Raw genomic sequence first — 22,276 nt, 5'->3', positions numbered from 1 at the left:
CTTTTCAAAAGCTTTTGATACGGTGCCACATAAAAGGTTGATACATAAAATGAGAATAATGGGGATAGGGGAAAATATGTGCAAGTGGGTTGAGAGCTGGCTCAGGGATAGGAAACAAAGGGTGGTTATTAATGGAGCACACTCAGACTGGGTCACGGTTAGTAGTGGGGTACCACAGGGGTCAGTATTGGGTCCTCTTCTTTTTAACATATTTATTAATGACCTTGTAGGGGGCATTCAGAGTAGAATTTCAATATTTGCAGATGACACTAAACTCTGCAGGGTAATCAATACAGAGGAGGACAATTTTATATTACAGGATGATTTATGTAAACTAGAAGCTTGGGCTGATAAATGGCAAATGAGCTTTAATGGGGATAAATGTAAGGTCATGCACTTGGGTAGAAGTAATAAGATGTATAACTATGTGCTTAATTCTAAAACTCTGGGCAAAACCGTCAATTAAAAAGACCTGGGTGGATGGGTGGATGACAAACTCATATTCAGTGGCCAGTGTCAGGCAGCTGCTACAAAGGCAAATAAAATAATGGGATGCATTAAAAGAGGCATAGATGCTCATGAGGAGAACATAATTTTACCTCTATACAAGTCACTAGTGCGACCACACTTAGAATACTGTGCACAGTTCTGGTCTCCGGTGTATAAGAAAGACATAGCTGAACTGGAGCGGGTGCAGAGAAGAGCGACCAAGGTTATTAGAGGACTGGGGGGTCTGCAATACCAAGATAGGTTATTACACTTGGGGCTATTTAGTTTGGAAAAACGAAGGCTAAGGGGTGATCTTATGTTAATGTATAAATATATGAGGGGACAGTACAAAGACCTTTCTGATGATCTTTTTAATCATAGACCGGTGACAGGGACAAGGGGGCATCCTCTACGTCTGGAGGAAAAAAGGTTTAAGCATAATAATAGACGCGGATTCTTTACTGTAAGAGCAGTGAGACTATGGAACTCTCTGCCGTATAATGTTGTAATGAGTGATTCATTACTTAAATTTAAGAGGGGACTGGATACCTTTCTGGAAAAGTATAATGTTACAGGGTATATACACTAGATTCCTTGATAAGGTGTTGATCCAGGGAACTAGTCTGATTGCCGTATGTGGGGTCGGGAAGGAATTTTTTTCCCCATGGTGGAGCTTACTCTTACCACATGGGTTTTTTTTGCCTTCCCCTGGATCAACATGTTAGGGCATGTTAGGCTATGGGTTGAACTAGATGGACTTAAAGTCTTCCTTCAACCTTAATAACTATTAACAGAGGTTGCAATTCACTGTACAGACATTAAAGGGAACCCATCATGTAAAAAATGTTATTAACCTGCATCTACAGATTAATAGAATTCTGAAGCTGCTCTGCACCTGCACTGAGAGCACCACTGCTGAGAGAAAATGACCTTTATTCCACCTGGCAGCCTCAGGCTTTTAGTCATAGGTGTGGCACTGGCATGGGTTCAATCACCGTTCTGTGTATAGAGAGCAGCAGGTGTAACAATGCCCTGGCACTGACTGACAGCCAGCTCAGCATGGTTAACAGTTAGTGATGAGCGAATATACTCGTTACTCAAGATTTCCCGAGCATGCTCGGGGGTTCTCAGAGTATTTTTTTAGTGCTCGGAGATTTAGTTTTTCTTGCCGCAGCTGAATGATTTACATCTGTTAGCCAGCATAAGTACATGTGGGGATTCCCTAGCAACCAGGCAACCCCCACATGTACTAACTAAATGTGGCTAACAAATGTAAATCATTCAGCTGCGGCGCTAAAAACTAAATCTCCGAGCACTAAAAAATACTCGGAGGACCCCCGAGCATGCTGGAGAAATCTCGAGTAACGAGTATATTCGCTCATCACTATTAACAGTGGTTTTTTTACATGACAGGTTCTCTTTAAGAAAAGGTGAGAAATGTGTGCCCTGCACTAAACACTTTTCTAACTAATATGTGTAAAAGGGCTACAAGCTTGACTCTCAAATGACTATTTCTTGTTGTGCAAATTGCCTCTTCAGAGAGGATGAGGACTTGAATGCTATAGCGCCAGCTGTTGAAGCAAGCAATCGTACGAGTCACTATCGACCCTTTAACGAGTTTTGCAATATGACTTAGGATAAAAGCCAAATCAGAATCTCAATTTGCAGAAACGGTGTTTCGGGGTATTGGCCCTCATCAGTGCAAATTATGAGAACTGATTTGACTACTTGAGAGGCTCTGGACTGAGGTCTAAGGCATAACATTTCTCCTTGTGGAGAGTGACATACCGGCTCTGGCTTGCCAAGGTAGGGAGGCTTATTCACACACTGAATAAGCTTCTCTACCTTGCCATGCCAGAGCTGGTATGTCACTCTCCACAAGGAAAAACATTACCTCTTAGAACTCAGTCCAGAGCCTCTCACCTAGCCAAATCAGTTCTCATACTTTGCTCTAATGAGTACCAATAGCCTTAAATACAGTGTTTGCAAATTGAGATTGTGATTTGGCTCTTATCCTAAGTCATATTGCAAGACTCGTTAAAGGGTCAATAGTGACTTCTAGGATCGCTCCTTCCAACAAGTGGCACTATAGGGTTCAAATCCTCATCCTCTCTGAAGAGACAATTTGCATAATAAAATTACGAGGAGTATTGCACAGTGTATAAGCCTCCTTACCTTGGCATGCCAGAGCCAGTATGGCACTCTCCACAAGGAGAAACATTACCCCTTAGACCTATTTCTTGTTGGTTTTTATAGCAAAGAACATGAGTTAATTTAATCCATAGTACTATTTTTTAAAATGTTAAAATGCTCTTTACCATAAAAATCCGTTTAAGGACTTTATTGGATACATTTTATTTTAGTATTGTTTCTGCAAATATAACAGTAACAGAGTTGGGATTTTATGACTTAAGCCTATATTATCATATTATTATACGTAGTGCGGTATTCTACGTTATCCAACTGTTTCTGTTTTAGTGACAGAGTAGGCACAGTATCTGTCTATTATACCGGCAGCACTTGTGTGTTCTTTATCTCTAATCACAGCGCCAGTGTATTTTATTTATTTTATATTATCTATGTGTTGCAGACATTGTTCTAAATATATTTTATGTGATTACTTTAGCAGAAAATGAGAAAGCTGAATATTGACAGGTGAACGACCCATTAGATATTGGCTACCTAGCACATACTTCCTTTACACTAGTTTTCCGCATAGCATGTTATGCTCCCATAAATGTGTAATTTCCCTGATTTTCTCATTTGCACACCAAATTTGCAGATTACACAAAGGTGTACAGCTGCATGCAAATTTACTCCCTCGCTTACAGTGGATATCCACGTAAGCATTTTATGGGCTTTTAGGTATGCAAATTCATGTAAAAATGGCTTACCTGAGATTCATGAACAGCTCTCTCTGCTTGCTTCCTTAACCATCACTAATTTCCAATTCCAAAGCATGTTGAGGCATATTATCTAGTTCTATTCCCAATACAGCAGCCCTTTATTAAATATATTGCTTGTGTGTACATTTCTGCTGATGGTTCCTGGAGTTACTGCAGCTGTATGCATAGTGCTATTACAGTATATAGCATAGTATAACAATGAACTCAATGCTTTTCCCAGTTCATGTGTGACACTGTGTTTAGTTTTACAATTGTATCTATCATGTGCATTCCTCCCATCACAACATCCCTTCAGCAGTGCTAACAGTTTACCAGAGTATATTATGATTTTTTGTAATCACGGACTAACCTGGTTAGCTAGGTTCGTATTGTGTTAACAGCAGCCTGTTCAACACATGCGTTAACGGGCTGCTTATAACGCAAGTGCCGATATATCATATCGCTAGCACTGATAGAGCTAGCAGGTGCGCTATCTGCGCTAGCAGTGACGGACCCGGAAACGCTGCAGCCCGCATCCCAGGGTCCATCACTCAATGACGGCACATCGCTAGCGCATGCCCATTTTGGGCGTGCGCCCAAAATAGAGCTAAATGGCAGCGTTAACAGACTGCATTACACCGCATTATGCCGTGGTGTAATGCAGTCCGTCTAACGGACTGCTAAAACACAAGCTGAACCTAGCCTTACTTAACTATAGAAGGTTTTTCACCCTGTAGTATTTTAAAAAGTATCAGTCATCAGTGATGCGATTAGCATGCTTGAAGCCTATCAATCATTCTGTATACATTGAAAGGGTGGTCGACCTGTTTATACAGGCTATTAATTGATCAATGGTCACCAAAAACGTAGCCGATCAATGGTTCTTTAATGCCACAAGTCGGCTTGTGTAAACCCAGCCTTAGCACTTGTTTAAAAGGTTGATACTTGTTCAAGAGGTTGGGTAGATAATAGTTCTCTGGATGCATCTATTTGTGCCTAGAAATGTATTTAAGTCATAAATAAATAGAAGAAAACAATGGTGTGAGGTCCCCCGAAATTTCAATAATTTGGGGAAGCCGACAGCTGGGGGTTGATGTTTATAGCCAGGGAAGGGGGTAATAAACATGGAACTTCCCAGGCTATTAATATCAGCTTACAGCTGTATACTTAGCCTTTACTGGTTATGAAAATGGGGGAACCCCCTCAAATATGTGGGGCCCCCTTATAATTACTAACCAGCAAAGACTAGGCAGACAGCTGCGGGTTGATATTAATCGGCTAGGAATGGGCCATGGATGTTGGACCGCACCCAACAAACTAAAAATATCCATTTAGTTTTAAAAATTAAAAATAGAAAAACAAATTTGAACTCACATGTCCGACGAGAAGATAATCCATTTGTCCCTTGATGACCACTACTACATCTCGATGGTATTCTTGAACATTGGCATGATGTGAGCGTTCAGCTTGCCATTCAGCAGAGACACTGAGCTGCGTGTGATAGCACATTAGTGTGTTTCAAGGTGACTTGAATAAGGTGAGCGGAGTTCATAGCGATGAACTCCGTTCAGCTCACTGATGTCACCGCTACCGTGAAAAATTTCTTACGACCTAGCAGTGATGTCAATGTGGTGAACACACAAAAACACACTTATAGTTTTACCTTACTATGAAAGGCCACTAGCATGAATGTCTGAGATAGTGAAATTAGATTGAAAGTCTCAAGGTCCATTTACTTTGCAATATTATCATGAATGATTGTTCTTAGGAAGATCAGTATTCTTGGCAGCACATCGTCCTGTATTGTGTAAACAGGACTCCCTCTGCTGAAATCAATGGTTGCCTATGCACTGACCGATCTATTACAGAACACTCAATGTGCATCTGAAGAGGAGTTGTACACAGGGTATTAAACAACCGATGATTGGTAAATGCTTACAGATCATTGGTCGCTTAACACCGTGAACTGGAGTGATTTAAATGCACCCCCAGATCATTTACATTTCTGAACAGAGATTGACATTATACACACAAGTCTCTGCTGTGAAGCTGACCTCTTGTATGGAGTATTCAGAGGTTTTGTCCATATGCAGCCAGAGTGGGACATTGGAGTAAGATTGTGGGAGATAACACCACGTCCCATGCTGTGAAGGCCTCTAGGTGACATTACATATAAGCCTAGAGTTTAGACATCTCAAGGTACTAAATGAATCACCTGTTTATCCATACTTTATATCTGTATATGAACAGTAGGCACACAAGAGGAATATTTGGAATAACTGGCATTTTGGTAACGGCTTATGTAAGAAGCATAAAACCTAGTATTAGCTTTTCTACCTTCCTTTTTTTGGAAAGTATCTATTTCAGTAACACTAATTAGCCAACCGCATGTTTCCTGTTTACCAGTTTATCAGAGCGCCTCCATCTGTGTATTTTTCCAACTTTCCACTCACGGCTTCTTTAATTTAAGCCTTGTATAGCTGCACTTGCCAAGGTGTTTCTTTTTCTTAATTATATTGTCACCATTAGTGATGCATTCAGTTTTAACTGCGACAATTATAATGAAGCCAAAATGGAAACATTAACAGCGTAAATGAATAGAAGGAATAAAACTCTGTACCTCCTATAAATACCCTGTGCAGTAGGTATATTATCATCACAATGCACGACACGCTACAGCCAAATGTATCACCTTTACAGCTATGTGTTAGAAAATGGCCACAATTCCATCTTTCTAAATGAAATCAGCTGCAGGTATATCACAAAAATATAAAATATTTCACAATTTTTACATTCAATACTATCTTTTATTGTCAACCTCAACATTTTTTAACTCTTCAGCTAACAATGGACAATGTACCATGATGAGGGTTAGTCATGAGTGATGGAAATGTGAAGAGATAGGAGGAAGGATATAGTAGGTTTGACTTGGATGCACTTTTTAGGAACCAAACAAAACAGGTGAATGCCAGGTTGATCTTTTATTTTTGCACTTTGTTTTTTTCATCCCATATAGCCATACTAGGGCTTGTCTTTTGCAGGAAAAGTTGTAGTTTTGAATGACATTATTTACTTTACCAAATAATGTAAGAAAAAATAGAAAATAAATCAACGTTGGGTAAAATGAGGAAAAAAAATCATTGAATTAGTAATGAAGTGCCTCTAACAGCCACGAGTGGATCCGTGATACACTTTTGGCTGTTAACCAGTTAAATGCCGCTGTCAATCGCTGATAGCACCATTTAAAAAGCGCCGTCTAGAAACATGTCACCAATCTTGCCAATTGGTGACCTTGTCATGTGATCGCAGAGTGTGATGTATTGTCATGATGTCTGGGGGTTCTGCTGAAGACCCCGATGCTTGTTATCGATAATCCTCCTGTGAACGCCGGCCCATGGCCGTCGTTCAAAGTAGATCGAATTTTTGCTTTACATAGCAGTGCTGAAGCCCTGTACGGCACAAGCGATGAGACGAATGCAGCTTCAAGGGGACGATTAAAAAAGTAAAAAGTAAAAAAAAAATATTTTCAAAAATATTCAAAAAATAAAAAAACAAGTTCAAGTCACCCCCCTTTTGCCCAATTAAAAAAAAAATGATTAGAAGAAAGTAAAAAATACACATATTTGGTATCGTTGTGTTCAGAAATGTCCGATCTATCTATGAAAATATAAAATAAATTAATCAGATCGATAAATGGCGTCATGAGAAAAAAAAATTCCAGAATTACATTTTTTTGTTTGTCACAATATTGCAATAAAAGGCAATGAAAACATCATAATTTCCCCAAAATAGTACAAATAGAAACATCAGCTCAGGGAGCAAAATATAAGCCATCACCCAGCCCCAGATCCTGAAAAATAGAGATTCTACAGGTCTCAGAAAATGGTGACAAATGCAAAAACTTTTTTCATACAAATGTCTTCATTTTTTCACCCTTTAAATAAAAACTAAACTATACATATCTATGTACTCATACTGACCTGGACATTCATATTGCCAAGTTAGTTTTAATATGTAGTGAACATGGTAAATAAAAAAAACCCCAAAAACAATTGTGGAATTGCGCATTCAGAATTTCTTTCCCATTCTCCTGTACACTATATGGTAAAAATCAATGATGTAATTCAAAAGCACAACTTGTATCATGAAAAACAAGCCATCACACGGCCATATTGAGAGAAAAAAGTTATGACTCTTGGAAGAAGATGGGAGGGAATGAAAACAGAAAACTGTGCTGGGGTGAAGGGGTTAAAATGGTGTTCTGTAATGGTAACAGATATTATATTGAATGTATGTATGTAATATTGAATTTTTAAAAAATGTTTTCATCATTTGCATGTCATTAGCATGGCTATTGATGCCCTGATCTCTATAATTCGATGGCCTTTCCTTCTTGGTGTTGTAATTTCAATCTTGAGGAGTGTATGCTATAAACTAGCCATGTTAGCCAATCACAGGAAAGCTTTCATTTTGGGCCAGCACGGTGGATAAGTGGTTAGTACTGTAGCTGTGCAGCGCTGGGGTCCTGGGTCCAAATCCCACCAAGGACAACATCTGTAAGGAGTTTGTATGTTATAACCTATAGGGAATTTACAGTGTGAGCCCATAGGGGACAGTAATAATGATATTTGTAAAACGTTGCAGAATGTGATTACGCTATATAAGAGAGTAAAATAAATGCATATTGCCAGAAAAGGCTAACAAAATAAAGCTGGGCATTGACATATGGATAACATAGCCTAGCTTACTGGGTTTATTTAATACAGAGTTTATTGTATGTTAAAACATATATCTTCTAATATGACATACTATCAGGAAAGCTACCGTAACAGATCTTAAGACCAAGGAACGGCATCATAAATGCCGAAAATAAAGTTTTATCGCATAGAGTGGATCAGGTGCAGTAGCACAACCCTAAGACCCGTAGAAATGATAAGTACAGGAACAGCTGTATGTAGGAAATTGCTTTGAGCAAGGATGACACTACATTAGAAGACAAATATGAGCAGGATTGACACTGCATTATAAGGAACTCCCTCCAGCTATATGAAAAAACCCACTCTATTATGGGTCACTAACTGCATCGAAGATATTCCTCAGGGTGTCAAAGAGAAATTGGCTAAGAACATTTCCAGCTAATCCAGATGTGGTCTTATGTGCTATGACATTTACAATTACAGCTGCTGCAAGAAGATAGCAATATCCAGAATGACCAACAGGTGATATTAAAAAGATGATAAATACGGCGTGATAATAAAGGCAGCTGCAATTATCCTCCTGTGTTCGGTGTGCAACTGAGCTTGAAAAATCCTCCTTACTGAGTTCCACATCAACAGCATGGCCGGGCCGTCCATCGTTCACACTCATTCATTATTTGGCCACGTCTCTGTCAAAGATGGATGGGAGATGGATATCAAAGTCACAGGGGGACAATTTTTGCTCTTTAAAAAAAAAAGGAGTCATTATCAGTCCAACATCAATGTGTTATCCTCCTGCACTCCATTTTTCTACATTTTGATGTATCAGTTTTTTCTCCATGCAAAGTGTGAAGAAAATAAATAAAATAGATTTATCCCAGATGGTTACATGAGAAATCTCAGAAGTGTTTGAATGTTTCTATCATCCAATGACTACAGGTATTGTTCTTGCTTTCTTTCACTGATTGAAAAGACTGGGAGTCTATGTAAAATGGAACTTTTAGTTCCTTACAAAAAATATGAGAATCTCAGATTGCTAATTAAAATAAGAACTTGAAAATTAATTTCCTTTTGATGGTAGATTGAGGTGTTCCAAGTAATTATGAATACATCATATGATTAATTCTTTCTCATTTGATTAGACCAAACAATTCAAGTGTCTAAAAATATCTGTTCATCAATCAGAGATTTCAGGAACATAAAGGAAGCAGATTTAATACCGATAGTATGGTGTGAATTTAGCTTAATTTCTTGTCTACTTTATATAAGACAACTGTAAACTGTGCTTTAGCTGATTCTGTATAAGCTTGTGATATATTTAAAGGTTTATTCTTGACTTTGCCTTTCATAACAAAGATGGAAATAAATGCTTCTAGGTTCTGGCCACAAGAGGCAGTATTGTGAAAATTGAAGTAAGGGGGCTAACCTAAAAAGTAAAATGGGAAATGGGTAAGAGGGACCACTTGGTAAAGTGGCTATCTTAAAAACAGTTGACTAGTTTCTATTTTTAATGCGATCAAATACCCTCAACAGTAGTCGGTTAGAAATCTTTTTTCCAGTTGGGGTTGCCAACGTCACTTTTTATTTTTTTCAGGAAAGCTTATCAAAAAATCACAGACAGACAATGTTTTTATGGACACATTGGAAAACCATAATAATTATCATTATTTGATATTTTTTCAATGGCTTTTGGCTCGATTTCGAGCTATGACGAATTGATGGATGAACGATCTGTAGGAAGTTTGATCTTGTGCAATCCTAGATAGGTCCACCAGGGTCCTCTCCTCGGTTATCTTGATAGTATCAATCCATCGAGTTGCTGGTCTTCGCCTTGTTCCTTCAGTTCTTTTGATGGTGTCTTCCTCTAGTGATTGCTGTCTTCATATGATGTGTCCAATGTAGGCAAGTTGTAGCTTGATGATCCTTGCTATGAGTGACATGTCTTGCTTGATTTGCTCCAAAATTAATTTATTTGTAATTTGTAATTCATATTATGTCAGGGGAGAGGAAGAACTGGCCTTGAAATTTCCCTGACTGATCCTATTCTGCAGGGAGATGAGCTGTTGCCAGATGATTATCATTGTTTGGCATATAGGTATATAATGGTATGGGGGGCTTACCAATTAGTGATGCTTTTAGTTCATAAAATTAAGATGTAGACTTCAGTCTTGTTAAAAGTTATTTTAAAAAAAGCCAAGAAGTATGGTTTCTCCTTGCGGAGAGTGACATGTTAAGCATGTCGAGGTGAGGAGACTTAAAGCAGCAATGCTCCTCTGAAAAATATGCAAATTGTCTCTTCAGAGAGGAAGAGGACTAGAACTCTAGTGCCATCTATTGGAAGTAGCAATCCTAACAGTCAATTTCGACCCTTTAATGAGCCCTGTCACATGACTTAGGATAAAAGCCAAACCAGAATCTCAATTAATTGAGAATCTGGTTTGGCTTTTATCCTAAGTCATGTGACAGGGCTCATTAAAGGGTCGACATTGACTGTTAGGATTGCTACTTCCAATAGATGGCACTAGAGTTCTAGTCCTCTTCCTCTTTGAAGAGACAATTTGCAAAAAAAAAGCCAGTAATAAATAATTTTCTATACATTTAAATAATAATAATAATATAATAATAATAATAATGGCTTTCATATGAGTTTGCAAATAATGCAATAACCCTTACAGCTTACCTAATGATATATTGGTCTCTGTTGCATTTTCCTCTCAACATAAAAAGTAATGCTACTAAATTGTGGAGCATTTTTACCAACATAAAACTCATCAGTCATACTGCCCTCAGCATTGTCACCAGTAACATATTGTCAGTACAGCAGCAAGTAATAGCGTTTGACTTTGACAATCTATATTTTCCAGTGTATATTAGATTTGTGACATGATATATCATAAACACACAATCTCAGATAACATCTTTCTTACCTTTCTTACATCTGGTGTCATTTTAATAGCATATTTAGAAATCAGTACTTTGATGGATCAGGGATATATAAATAAACCTATACCAAACATGATTTGGAAAGGACATCATGACATCAATAGGGCACTATCTGCTCAGAAAGGTGCGCCATAATTGGCTTATTACTTTACCTCTTCTTTGTTGCTATTAGAATTTCACCACCATGAAGCTTGATTGCTTTTGCTATCTCCTGGATATTAAAAGCTACTTATTTATTTTTTGTATAGATGCAATGGACTGTGACATAGCATTGACAGACTAGCGTATTAAAGACTGTCTGAATAAGCTGTTGATACAGTAATACTGATGCACAGAAATATCCCACTGAGAGGAGAAATACAAGCTTAGATGAAATGAATGTAGTATAAGTAAGAATTTAACATGTTTTGGTTGATAGACTCTCATTCACCCAGAAGAAAAAATGTATCTAGATCCATCATATATTTTCTTTCCCATTAAAACATCAGACTGTGTATTTATCACATAACTGCAACACGTACGGACTGAAATAACCAATATTCTTCTTGATCAATATTAGCCATTTTAGGTGGCCAAATTGAAAAAAAAGAAGAATTGGTTCCCTTCTGGCTTCACTGCATTTAGTAATGACTGCTTACACACTCATATATCATATCACACATTTTTACAAAGCTATTTTTCACACTACATTAGACTTCATTTTTTATTATTATCTTAACCCATGTATGCAGATGAATTGACCCATACTAAATTACAAAATCATTTTTTTAGAAGTCCAGCTATTAAAAAAAGCTAAGTATTCCATTATCTGATACAGATATTTTGTAGCAAAATTTAATTTTCAGAAAAAAACAAAGACTAGCACTCTATACTTACACAATTACTCATGAACATTATAAATATATTGTATCTATGTTTACAGATAACAATAAGTCAATGTTTAATTACTTCTAGATCACCTGTAGACAATAAACCTGCGGACGGTCCTTGTTCTACTCTGCAGTGACGTTCTAAAACATCAAGCACCTCCTCTGATTGGCATCCATTCTGTCGCTACACCTAATTTATCTCTAAATCCTCAAGGCCAGTATGTGCTTATTCAGATACTAGATGGAGGCCACATGCTATCGCATTGGGAGGGCGCTAATGTCACGATGGGAGCAGGCTTTGCAGCATTGAGAATCCCCCCAATATGCTCACCCACCTATCCACGCTCTCTTTCCCCATGTGCTGACTTCTCCCGTCTGTGCTCTCTTCTTTGACCTGTCTACCCCATGTGCTATCCCCCCTTGTCTGCTGTCTCTATCAGACCACTGCTATCTTTGTGCAGACAGATAGCAGCGGTCACATTAAAACTGCACATGTGCTCCTCCTGTACAAAGATGGCGGTGGTCAGTGAATCATTCGGCTGATCCCGGCAGCAGTGTGTTCGTGATGGTGTTCTGCTGGTGGTACTGTGCAAGAGGCTGTGTACGGCGTATGCAGTGTGTGTGTGGTGCGTACTGCATATACCGTGTGTTTGTGTGTGGTGCATACGGCATATACAGTGTCTGTGTGGTGCGTCGGTGTTCCTTTGGTGATACCGCGCAAGCGGTTGGTACAACCAGCAGTTTCCATATTAAGACACCCATCACTTGGGTGTCCCAATACGGAGTTTGGTGAACTTCCACCGCTTGGAATTCTGGGATCTGGACACATCTGGACGGAACAGGATGTGAAGACATTACAAGGTAAGTATATATTAAGATTATCTTCTGTGTGAGGTTACTCACAAAAGTCACCATCTGGAGACCTGCTTTTCAAAGCCGTTTGCTAGACCTGGTGCTAATTCACCAAGATGGCAGTCACGAGCCACACATCATGTGGCTCCCAAAGCCACAGATTGGGGACACCTGATCCAAATCATAGTTACTACCCTGTCAAAAAAAATATATCTGATATATAAAGATAATTGTTACAGAAAAAAGAACACAGTGGTCCTAAATGGTTAATATAAATATATATTCATATTTGTGAAAAACAGACGTGTTTCTTTTATTTTCACACCAATATTGGCAAAAACATAACATAACAATAACATAAAAATTAAACCTCTTCTTGCATGTCCGAACAAGATAGAAAATGTATAGCTCTTTAAAATGCATGTATAAAGAAACAAAACAAATGAAAATTTGCCACGTCAGGTATGGGGTTAAATGTCCCAATTCTGAACTGTTTAACAAATGTTTTTTAAGGTTGTTTGAAAATAAATTATGTAAAATTAGAACTAAGTGTTATTATAATATCAGAATTCTGATATATTGTATGGGCAGACTTTTTTGTTCCTTTCTCTCTGAAAATTCACAATATACTTCTCCTCAGTTGGTCATGTGATCTCATGGCGTTCGTTGGGAATTGTATGACTGTATGATCTCTGATGATTGGCACCATCTAGACCAGAACAACTTCCAATGTGATGAAATTACGTTGACTTTCAAACTCAAGTTCTCTATATGGGTGAAATAGGGTGAGAATAAGGCCACGTTCACACTTTCATTATTTGGTCAGTGTTTTGCATCAGTATTTGTAAGCCAAAAACAGGAATGGGTGATAAATACAGAAGTGGTGACGTGTCTCTATTATTCTTTTCCTCTGATTGTTCCACTCCTGATTTTGGCTTACAAATACTGATGTAAAATGCAGACAAAATACTGAACGTGTGCCCAGGAGGAATAGAGGGAAGGAGTGGTGGTCCATTGTTTCCACTTTTTCATATATATACATGTACATTCTGAACTTGTTGGCATGTCCAGCTTTTGTCAAATAAGGTGGTCCCTGAAGAAGACTTATTTTTGAGAAAGGCTGGTTCCAACTTACAGATTGAATTTTCAACATGTCAGAAATATACAGTCCAATCATGACCCACTTTCTATTGCTAACCAGTAAAAAATCTTTATATAGGAGCTCATAGCAAAATGAGACATTTCTGAGCCTATGCATAAAGTTGTGTCCGTTAAATATGTAAGTCAGTCGGTTTCTTTAAATTAGCTTGATGTGCATTCTCATATTATTCTTGATGGCATCCAGCCAATGCACCCTTGGTTTTTCCGGTTTCCCTTTACTTATGCCACTAATCTTTCCAAAGAAAAACTCAAAATATTGTGCATTGATCCTTAATTACATCTGGAATCTCATAGCTTCTGTAGATACTTGCGAATTCAAGAGACTTCTTTCACAATGTCAATGGCTTGGTATAAAACTTCTCAATTTTTCAATTGTAACCAAGTGTGGTATAAAAATTGCCCACCTTCCATACAATTGTTTCAAGTAGATATAGTTTACAGCGTTGAAAAAATGGATGTCTGGGAGCTTGTGATCAGAACGAAATGCCTTCATATTTAGAAGCCTTGTCATGAATTTGTCGTCTTAAACAGCCTCAATAGCGTTAGAATGTGAGTAGAGCAAGAACATTCCGTAGTGTTAGGATTAGTTGAGGAGGATTTTCTTGTGTGTCACGGGGTAAATCACTTGGTATACAGCAGAGCACAACTTCAATCCTATTACATTGTTGTCATTGATTGATTAAAACTGTCTCATGTTTATAGCCCAAATAATATGCACCAATTTTAGAAGATAATGACTAGTTGCTGGATAATTAACTTCAGTACAATCTAACGGGCTACCTTTAATAAATATACAAGGATGTGGTGAATATTGAAGTCTGTCATGCTGGTTTAATATGCCCAGACTAATTTATATGATAAATATAATAAAATAATATATGCCAAGGTGACAAAAAATATTTTCTATTAGATGGCCATTAGACTTCAGATTATTCATAAATGAAAGTGAACATATCACTGATCCAACTGGTGTGCCACCATGGTTCTACTGAATATTACAGCCCCATAAAAAGGCAAAAGGGGAGAACGTCCACAAGAATGTACATCCTACTGTGTTTTTTCTATATCTTTTAGATTGCCACTTCATTTTTATGTATAGAGTAAAACATATTTAATGATATGTCTCTGAGACATTTATATTATAAATTCCACAATTGAGGTCTTAGAATTAAAGCAGTGGATACCAATGACCACTATATTGCATGTATCCTTTTAATCTGCATGCATTTCTCATCTTGCTAAATTAATTATTTTTACTTCCCATACAAATTACAATCATGTGACCTAATTAGGAACAACTAGTTTACTGAACTAGTTGCCATAACATTAAAATCCAACTGCTTCATTTGGCACAAAAGGGCAGGTAATAGAATATGCAAACTGCTATGTGCAGTATAAATACTTATTGAAATTGATGTAGCAGAGCTGAATTCAACATTTTTCATACTTGGTCATGATATTATATTATTATTTAAATTCTTAAAGGGGCTATCCTTACTATATTGATGACCTAGTCTTAGAATGATAGGTCATCAATGTAAGATTTGTGGGGGTCTGACACTTGGAACACCAAACAATTAGCTGTTGTGGTGGTGGCCAAATGTAAACAGTGAATTTATTGCTTAAAGTGGTTGTCTAGGACTTTAACATTGATGGCCTATCATTAGGATAGGTCATCAATGTCTGATCGGTGTTGTTGTGACACTCGACGCCCACCGATCAAATGTTCCTGGTGTTGGCGGTTCTCAGTTACAAAACTGCACAGCACAGCTCTGTGAACTGTATAGTGGCCGTGGCTGGGTACTACACATCCACTCCGTATTCAAAGAGGATGTGCAGTACTTGGCCGCGGCCACTATTCCGTTGACGGAACTGTGCTGTGCAGCTCCGTAACTGAGCAGTTCTGGCCACCACTGGGAACAGCTGATCCGTGGGGCTGACAGGTGTAACATCCTCACCGATCAGACATTGATGCCCTATCATAAAGATAGGTCTTTAATATTCAAATCCTGGACAAATCTTTTAAAACTAACATAAATGACAGATATAATATTATTATTATTATTATTATTATTAGTCTAATTTAGGTAAATGTTTGTAAGGAGAAATCCTCTATATATTTTCAGCTCCTGATCCTTCTTTTTCCACAAAAGTATTGAAAAATTGTAATCCTGTTGCTATCACTTTAGAAATATGAGCAATATGGCTGATATGTTTTACCTTTCTGCTTTCCTAGGAACTTTTTACATTGGAATGCAAGTTTAAAGAGTCTGTTTTTGAGAACTATTATGTCATCTACTCATCTATGATATACAGACAACAAGAATCTGGTAGGGCCTGGTTCTTAGGGCTTAACAAAGAAGGCCAAGTTATGAAAGGTAATAGAGTCAAGAAAACAAAGCCAGCAGCTCATTTTCTACCCAAGCCATTGGAAGGTAAGTGCATTATGTATACATTAATGTGCTACATAATGTGACATGTATGGTTACATGTAATTGATTTAGAGTGGGTGGATCATTTTCTTTCATCTTTGTTTCTTAAAGATCAAGGACTCATCTTAATCTCCACTAGCAATAATTACATGTGCAGCCATTTATTCACCCACATGACAACCTTCCCTATTTATAAAAAAGCAACAAAAAAGTAATGACAAAATAGAAGCAATGTGCGTGTTGCTGATGACATACAGGCCTTATGTATTTCATTAATCTATTATCTCTTGCTTCATGTCATGTTTTTTCCTAATATAATATACATATAAAAATAAGTACCTAAACTTGCACTTTCATCGAGTGGATGTGTGCCAACATTTTTGGGCAGCCTTACTTCTAAAAACTCTCTAGGACTGTACTGAAAAGAATGGCAGGCACTCTTTTACAAAAAAAAATTGAAAAAAAAGTATATATAGAAGAAGTTTTCTCTTTAGGGAATAGGACATTGTTAAGTTTTGTCACATATAGGGGGTCCTGAGTGGGAAACACTCTCTATAATCACTATTTGCCCTAGTAGGTAAGGTAGGTAAAAGGATGTTACAGATATATAGGAATTAGCTGTGTAGGGAGAATGGTAGAGAATTTTATAATAAAGCTAATTATAAAAGTGGTTATGGTGCAAAGGTAGATATTTACAAAGGACATTTTAGCTCTTGGACAACCCCTTTTAATGTCTTGATTTATTGTCAGCCAAAGTTTAGTTGTGTACCATACAGTTGCCAAATTTTAAAACTGGTATGAAAAAGTTAAAAATGTGTAATGTTTTCAAATTATAAATGTGCATTATGTATGCAATTCAAGACAGACTCAATGATGTTGATATCAGGGTGCTGTGGGGCCATATAGTCATTTCCTGGATTTCTTGTTCTTTTTGGCTGTTTAGGGTCATTAAATTTGGAGCAAATTAGTACCTTTTTTGTAAACACTTTTATCTCACTCCCCCAACAAAAACAAACAAACCAAGAATGCTACATTAGGCTACGTTCACATTTGCGGTCAGCGCCGCAGCGTCGGGCGCCGCAGCGGCGCCGCATGCGTCATGCGCCCCTATACTTAACATGGGGGCGCATGGACATGCGTTGTGCTGCGTTTTGCGCCGCATGGCCGCAAGCGTTGGACGCAAGAAACGCTTCAAGTTGCATTTTTTTTGCGTCCAACTTGCGGCCAAAAACGACGCATGCGGCGCAAAACACAGCGTTTTAGCGTGCGTTTTGCCGCGTTTTTGTTTGCGTTGTGCGCTGCGGCGCCGACGCTGCGGCGCACAACGCAAATGTGAACGTAGCCTTAGAGAAATACAGGCACATATGTCTCCATCATCCAATATCATGAGGGAGGCATCTAACTGGCTCCAAATGTAATGACTCCAAATATACAGCCAATAAGGACAAGAAATCCTAGAACTGATGCTGTTGCTCTATGAAGCCCTGATTTCAACATGAATTACATGAAGAGGCAGAAGAATTTGCATTTGCCTACATGTACCTAGATGCTTTCATGGTGTTTTGAAGGCAAAGGGTGGGTAAGACAAACTATTTATTTTATATTTCTTCTTTGTTCATTCAATTTCCATTTTGTTAATTGATAAAACATTAAATGTTAACGCTTCCTTTTTTTAAAGAATTCTTATCTGCTTATTTTTTTTTTAATGATAACAAAATCAGGCAACATATTAGATACACACGGAGGGGGGAGAGAGACTATAAGCACTAAATAGTGCAAGGAAGCCCCCCACCGAAAAAGGAAACCAACTCCATGATAGTCAATAATAAAAGGAGAAAAATAGGAGCATGCGGATATTTTTAATTAGAAAAGGCTTTATTAGTAGATGTGTAATTAACACGCTTAGTAGCAAAATACAAAAAGACACACAAAGCACACTTAAGTATATGATTTATGCAAGGATGTTTTTAAAAGAGAAGTGGATAAACCCCCGGTGTGCACATGCCAGTAAGCTTATTTATGCATGCCTATGCTACATACAGGCAGCTGCTGCGGACAGCTATATTGCTACAACAATAAGACACATGCCATGTGGCGTAAAATTAAGAGTCTGAAAAGGCAGCGCTTACCCGTGAGAGGCACCAGGCTGGGTACACCGGTTAGGGTCCACAGAACGCGACCCCCGACGCGCGTTTCGCCCGCCAACAAAGGGCTTTTTCAAGGGAAGGTGGCAGTGAAGACATCTGTAGTCCTTATATAGCACCAGTAACAGGGCATATGATTAAACATCTGGTACGTGTCAGCAGGTAATTGCGGGTTAATCGGCGCATGCGCGCGCGACAGGCCGGGCCCGGCGTCACAGACCGCGTCATGTCAGGCGCGCGCGCCCGGGGGAGCCAAACCCCAGAGCGCACGCGCCGGGCGTTAGAGACGCGCTGGGACAGCGGGCCAGGCGAATCGCGCAGCGCAGGCGCACCGCCGCATACCAGGTGAATGTCGGCCAGTGTCTGCAGGGTAAAAGGGCGCATGCGCGCACCACCAGCCGGGCCAAGTGTCACAGCCAGCGTCAGGCATCGCGGGGGCGCCCGGGAGGTGAGTCCAGGGCGCACGCGCGAAGCAAAGAAAAGACTTTCTTTTCCCTTGAAAAAGCCCTTTGTTGGCGGGCGAAATGCGCGTCGGGGGTCGCGTTCTGTGGACCCTAACCGGTGTACCCAGCCTGGTGCCTCTCACGGGTAAGCGCTGCCTTTTCAGACTCTTAATTTTACGCCACATGGCATGTGTCTTATTGTTGTAGCAATATAGCTGTCCGCAGCAGCTGCCTGTATGTAGCATAGGCATGCATAAATAAGCTTACTGGCATGTGCACACCGGGGGTTTATCCACTTCTCTTTTAAAAACATCCTTGCATAAATCATATACTTACGTGTGCTTTGTGTGTCTTTTTGTATTTTGCTACTAAGCGTGTTAATTACACATCTACTAATAAAGCCTTTTCTAATTAAAAATATCCGCATGCTCCTATTTTTCTCCTTTTATTATTATTTTTTTTTTAACCAGACCATAAGATGTGACCCAAATTTTTGTAAGGAAAATAGTAAACTTTTTTTTTTTTTAAATAAAATGGTGGTGCATCTCATAGTCAGATTTTATGGTAGCTTACTGGGCGTGGGCGGCTGCCGTGAACCAGAATCACAGGAGACAGGTCCTGGAAATTCCTAAAATGTCACCAGAGAGCGAGTCCCCTTCCCATTGATATCCCTGTGGTAGGTTTCAGGGAAGGGGCTGCCAGAGGTGGTGCATCTCAGTTGGTTCATGCGCTGCCTCCGGTGTTCATTTTCCCAAAGCCTACCACAGAGAATTCAATGGGAAGGGGACTCCGCTCACTGGTGACATTTTATTAAAGCCTAAAAGATGCAACCTCACACTTCCGCAACACCCCCTCCACCAAGCCTAGGGCCCGCAATATTGCCCCTCTCCTGTCACTGCTGGCCTCCTGCAGCAGCGATCCTGCCTCCTGTGACCCCGCTCCACAGCAGCCAGTGGTCGTGGTAGTGGTCAACTACTATAAAGGCTTTCTCCCGAATAAAAAACGGAATTATGAAGTGCCCTGGCATTACGGATATGTGTTCGCGTCACCACTCTATTTATTGTCTGTGGTACAACTGTTTTTCACTTGGAAGAGGCTGATGGAAAGTTTAGTCACGTGCCTCATCAGCAGCCATTTGGACAATAGTAGACCTGTGAGGAAACGGCTGCATTTTACAAAGCAGGAGAACATGTAATGCTTTTATAATGGTAAATGCCACAAAACCATGTTTCCAACATGTTTGTTAAAATAAAGGTAAACTTGCCAACCCCATTAAATTCTGTCATTATGCAAATGTATTTTTGATTCAATAATGATTAGAATACATTGAGTGAATTGACAGATTATGTAGGGAGTATGTACAGTATACGCTATATACTGTATATATACCTCTATAACCTGGTCTTCATTGGAGATTCCATCTTTAATAAAACATGCACTATATATTTTTTGGGATAAAGTGACAGACACCATGAAGTTAATGAGGTCCTTCAGGCGACAATTGTATCCATCATTAGACTGATTTGTCCCCTGAATGAATTTAGTTTTTCTATTCTTATAACAGAAAATGAAAAATACATTCTAAATTGCATGTAGACTCAACCTACATATAGGCGAACTGGATAGAATCTGGTAACCCTGAAAAGACACATAATGTCTGGGCTGACACTTTAGCTGTTTAGGGGGGAAAAATCCATTAAAATTGACAATCTACAGGGAACACTGATATTGACAATGGTCATTTGTCCAAATTACATGTAAAAGCCAGAGAGCAGAGTGTGCAACCTGGATTTTGAGCTTATCTGTCTAATCTGATAATTAAGACTGAAGTATTTCTTACTAAAGAATGATGTGCCAATGGGCACAACCAAACAATACTAGAAATTAAAAATGTAGTGGATATACACAAATAGTTTAATTCAAGGATATCATCATTCAACTCCATATCACCAAAGATAGGCAGTTCTGGAATAATGGTACATGACTAAGTGCATAATGTAAAAAGCTTTCCTCCCAAAAAGATAGAACTTAGGTTCTAGTAACACCTATAGGCCATCACTAGCTTTAAGTACTTCTTGCACTTGGCCAGTTTAGTGCACCTTCTCAACCACTTGTTATTCATCTATGAACCCCTTTCTTGATCCTTCTCTTCTATACCTCTTCTTTGATTGACAGCACAGGAGTTAAAGGAGGGTTTAAATAGATGGAAAACAAGTAGGTACATTGAAAAATTTGGCATGGTCAAGGGCCTATAAAGTGCCCGTGCTTGGTTTGAACGGACACTTTGCACTGATAGACTCCTTCCAAAATAGCGATAAAAATGAGACAATAACTGTGCAATGGCAAACTGAACAATGATTTATCAGCTATAGGAAATCACCCCATACATATGAACAATACATTCCTCAAAATTTTAATTGCAACACCAGGAAAGAAAAAGCATTGGCATTTTGGTAATCACAGAATTGATTGCTTAGCATTAGGCCACATTCACACATTCAGTATTTGGTCCACTCCTGACTGTTCCACTCCTGATTTTGGCTTGCAAATACTGATATAAAATTCTGACCAAATACTGAACGTGTCAACGTGGCCTAATAGCCGGCTGTCAGTAAGTGCCGGGACATGGTTACACTGACAAGTGACTGAAGCCTCTATGACCGAAAACTCGAGGTCGCCAGAGGAATAAAGGTAACTTCCCCCCCAGCAGCGGGGCCCTCAGTGCAGGCACAAGGCGGCTTGAGAACGCTATTAAACTGCAGACTAACCCTAAATCTGAAGGTTAACAGTATTTTTTTACGTAACCAATTCCCTTTAAAATACATCCTTTTGTCCCACAACCAATGAGGAAAAATATTCTAAAAAGTGTTGTAGCTTGGACGCCTGACCATACCCATTATGACTACATAATACAATACTGGTGATATGGTTACAGGGTTGTCTACAAATCTGGACATTATTTCCTATGTGTTTCTAATTATCACTACATGACTTGGGCATCACTCTGTTATGAAACGTAATTTAATTTTGTGAATTCAGAGGGGATAACGCTCTTTGCTATCTGTTACTAATATCTATATTCCAGAGCCTAATCTGAAAATGGTGTTTTGATTATTAGATTTTGGTATCTGATAATAAGATATCTTATTGCCTGAAGGAAACCCTGTTTAGTTTTCACTATAATGCAAATCAGATCTTAAAAATTGCATTCCATTTATTATGAAAGACAAAAGAGTAGTTATTTTTCAAAGAAATGTACACATATTGAATATCTATCAACAAAAAAGAAAAAAGCAGCATCAGCCCACTCTGTATTTCGGTGCCAAGCCTCCTAGACAGATGCCAAGCCTTCTAATTGCTA

General features: G+C 38.8%; 1 protein-coding gene across 2 annotated transcripts in view; it reads left to right on the top strand.

Moving 5' to 3' along the window:
* The window catches only part of FGF14 (fibroblast growth factor 14), a 799,281-nt gene that overhangs the window by 773,173 nt on the left and 3,832 nt on the right, over positions 1 to 22,276 (top strand). For both annotated transcript variants that reach the window (XM_077297111.1, XM_077297112.1), the window contains exon 4: positions 16,133 to 16,331. In XM_077297111.1, coding sequence (XP_077153226.1) covers positions 16,133 to 16,331 — 199 coding nt within the window. The remainder of the gene's footprint in view (positions 1 to 16,132; positions 16,332 to 22,276) is intronic.

This window comes from Ranitomeya variabilis, chromosome 3, assembly GCF_051348905.1.
Source record: "Ranitomeya variabilis isolate aRanVar5 chromosome 3, aRanVar5.hap1, whole genome shotgun sequence".
NCBI classification, from domain to species: domain Eukaryota; kingdom Metazoa; phylum Chordata; class Amphibia; order Anura; family Dendrobatidae; genus Ranitomeya; species Ranitomeya variabilis.
The sequence above is the reverse complement of the archived record's forward strand: the minus strand, read 5'-3'. Positions and strand labels throughout refer to the sequence as shown.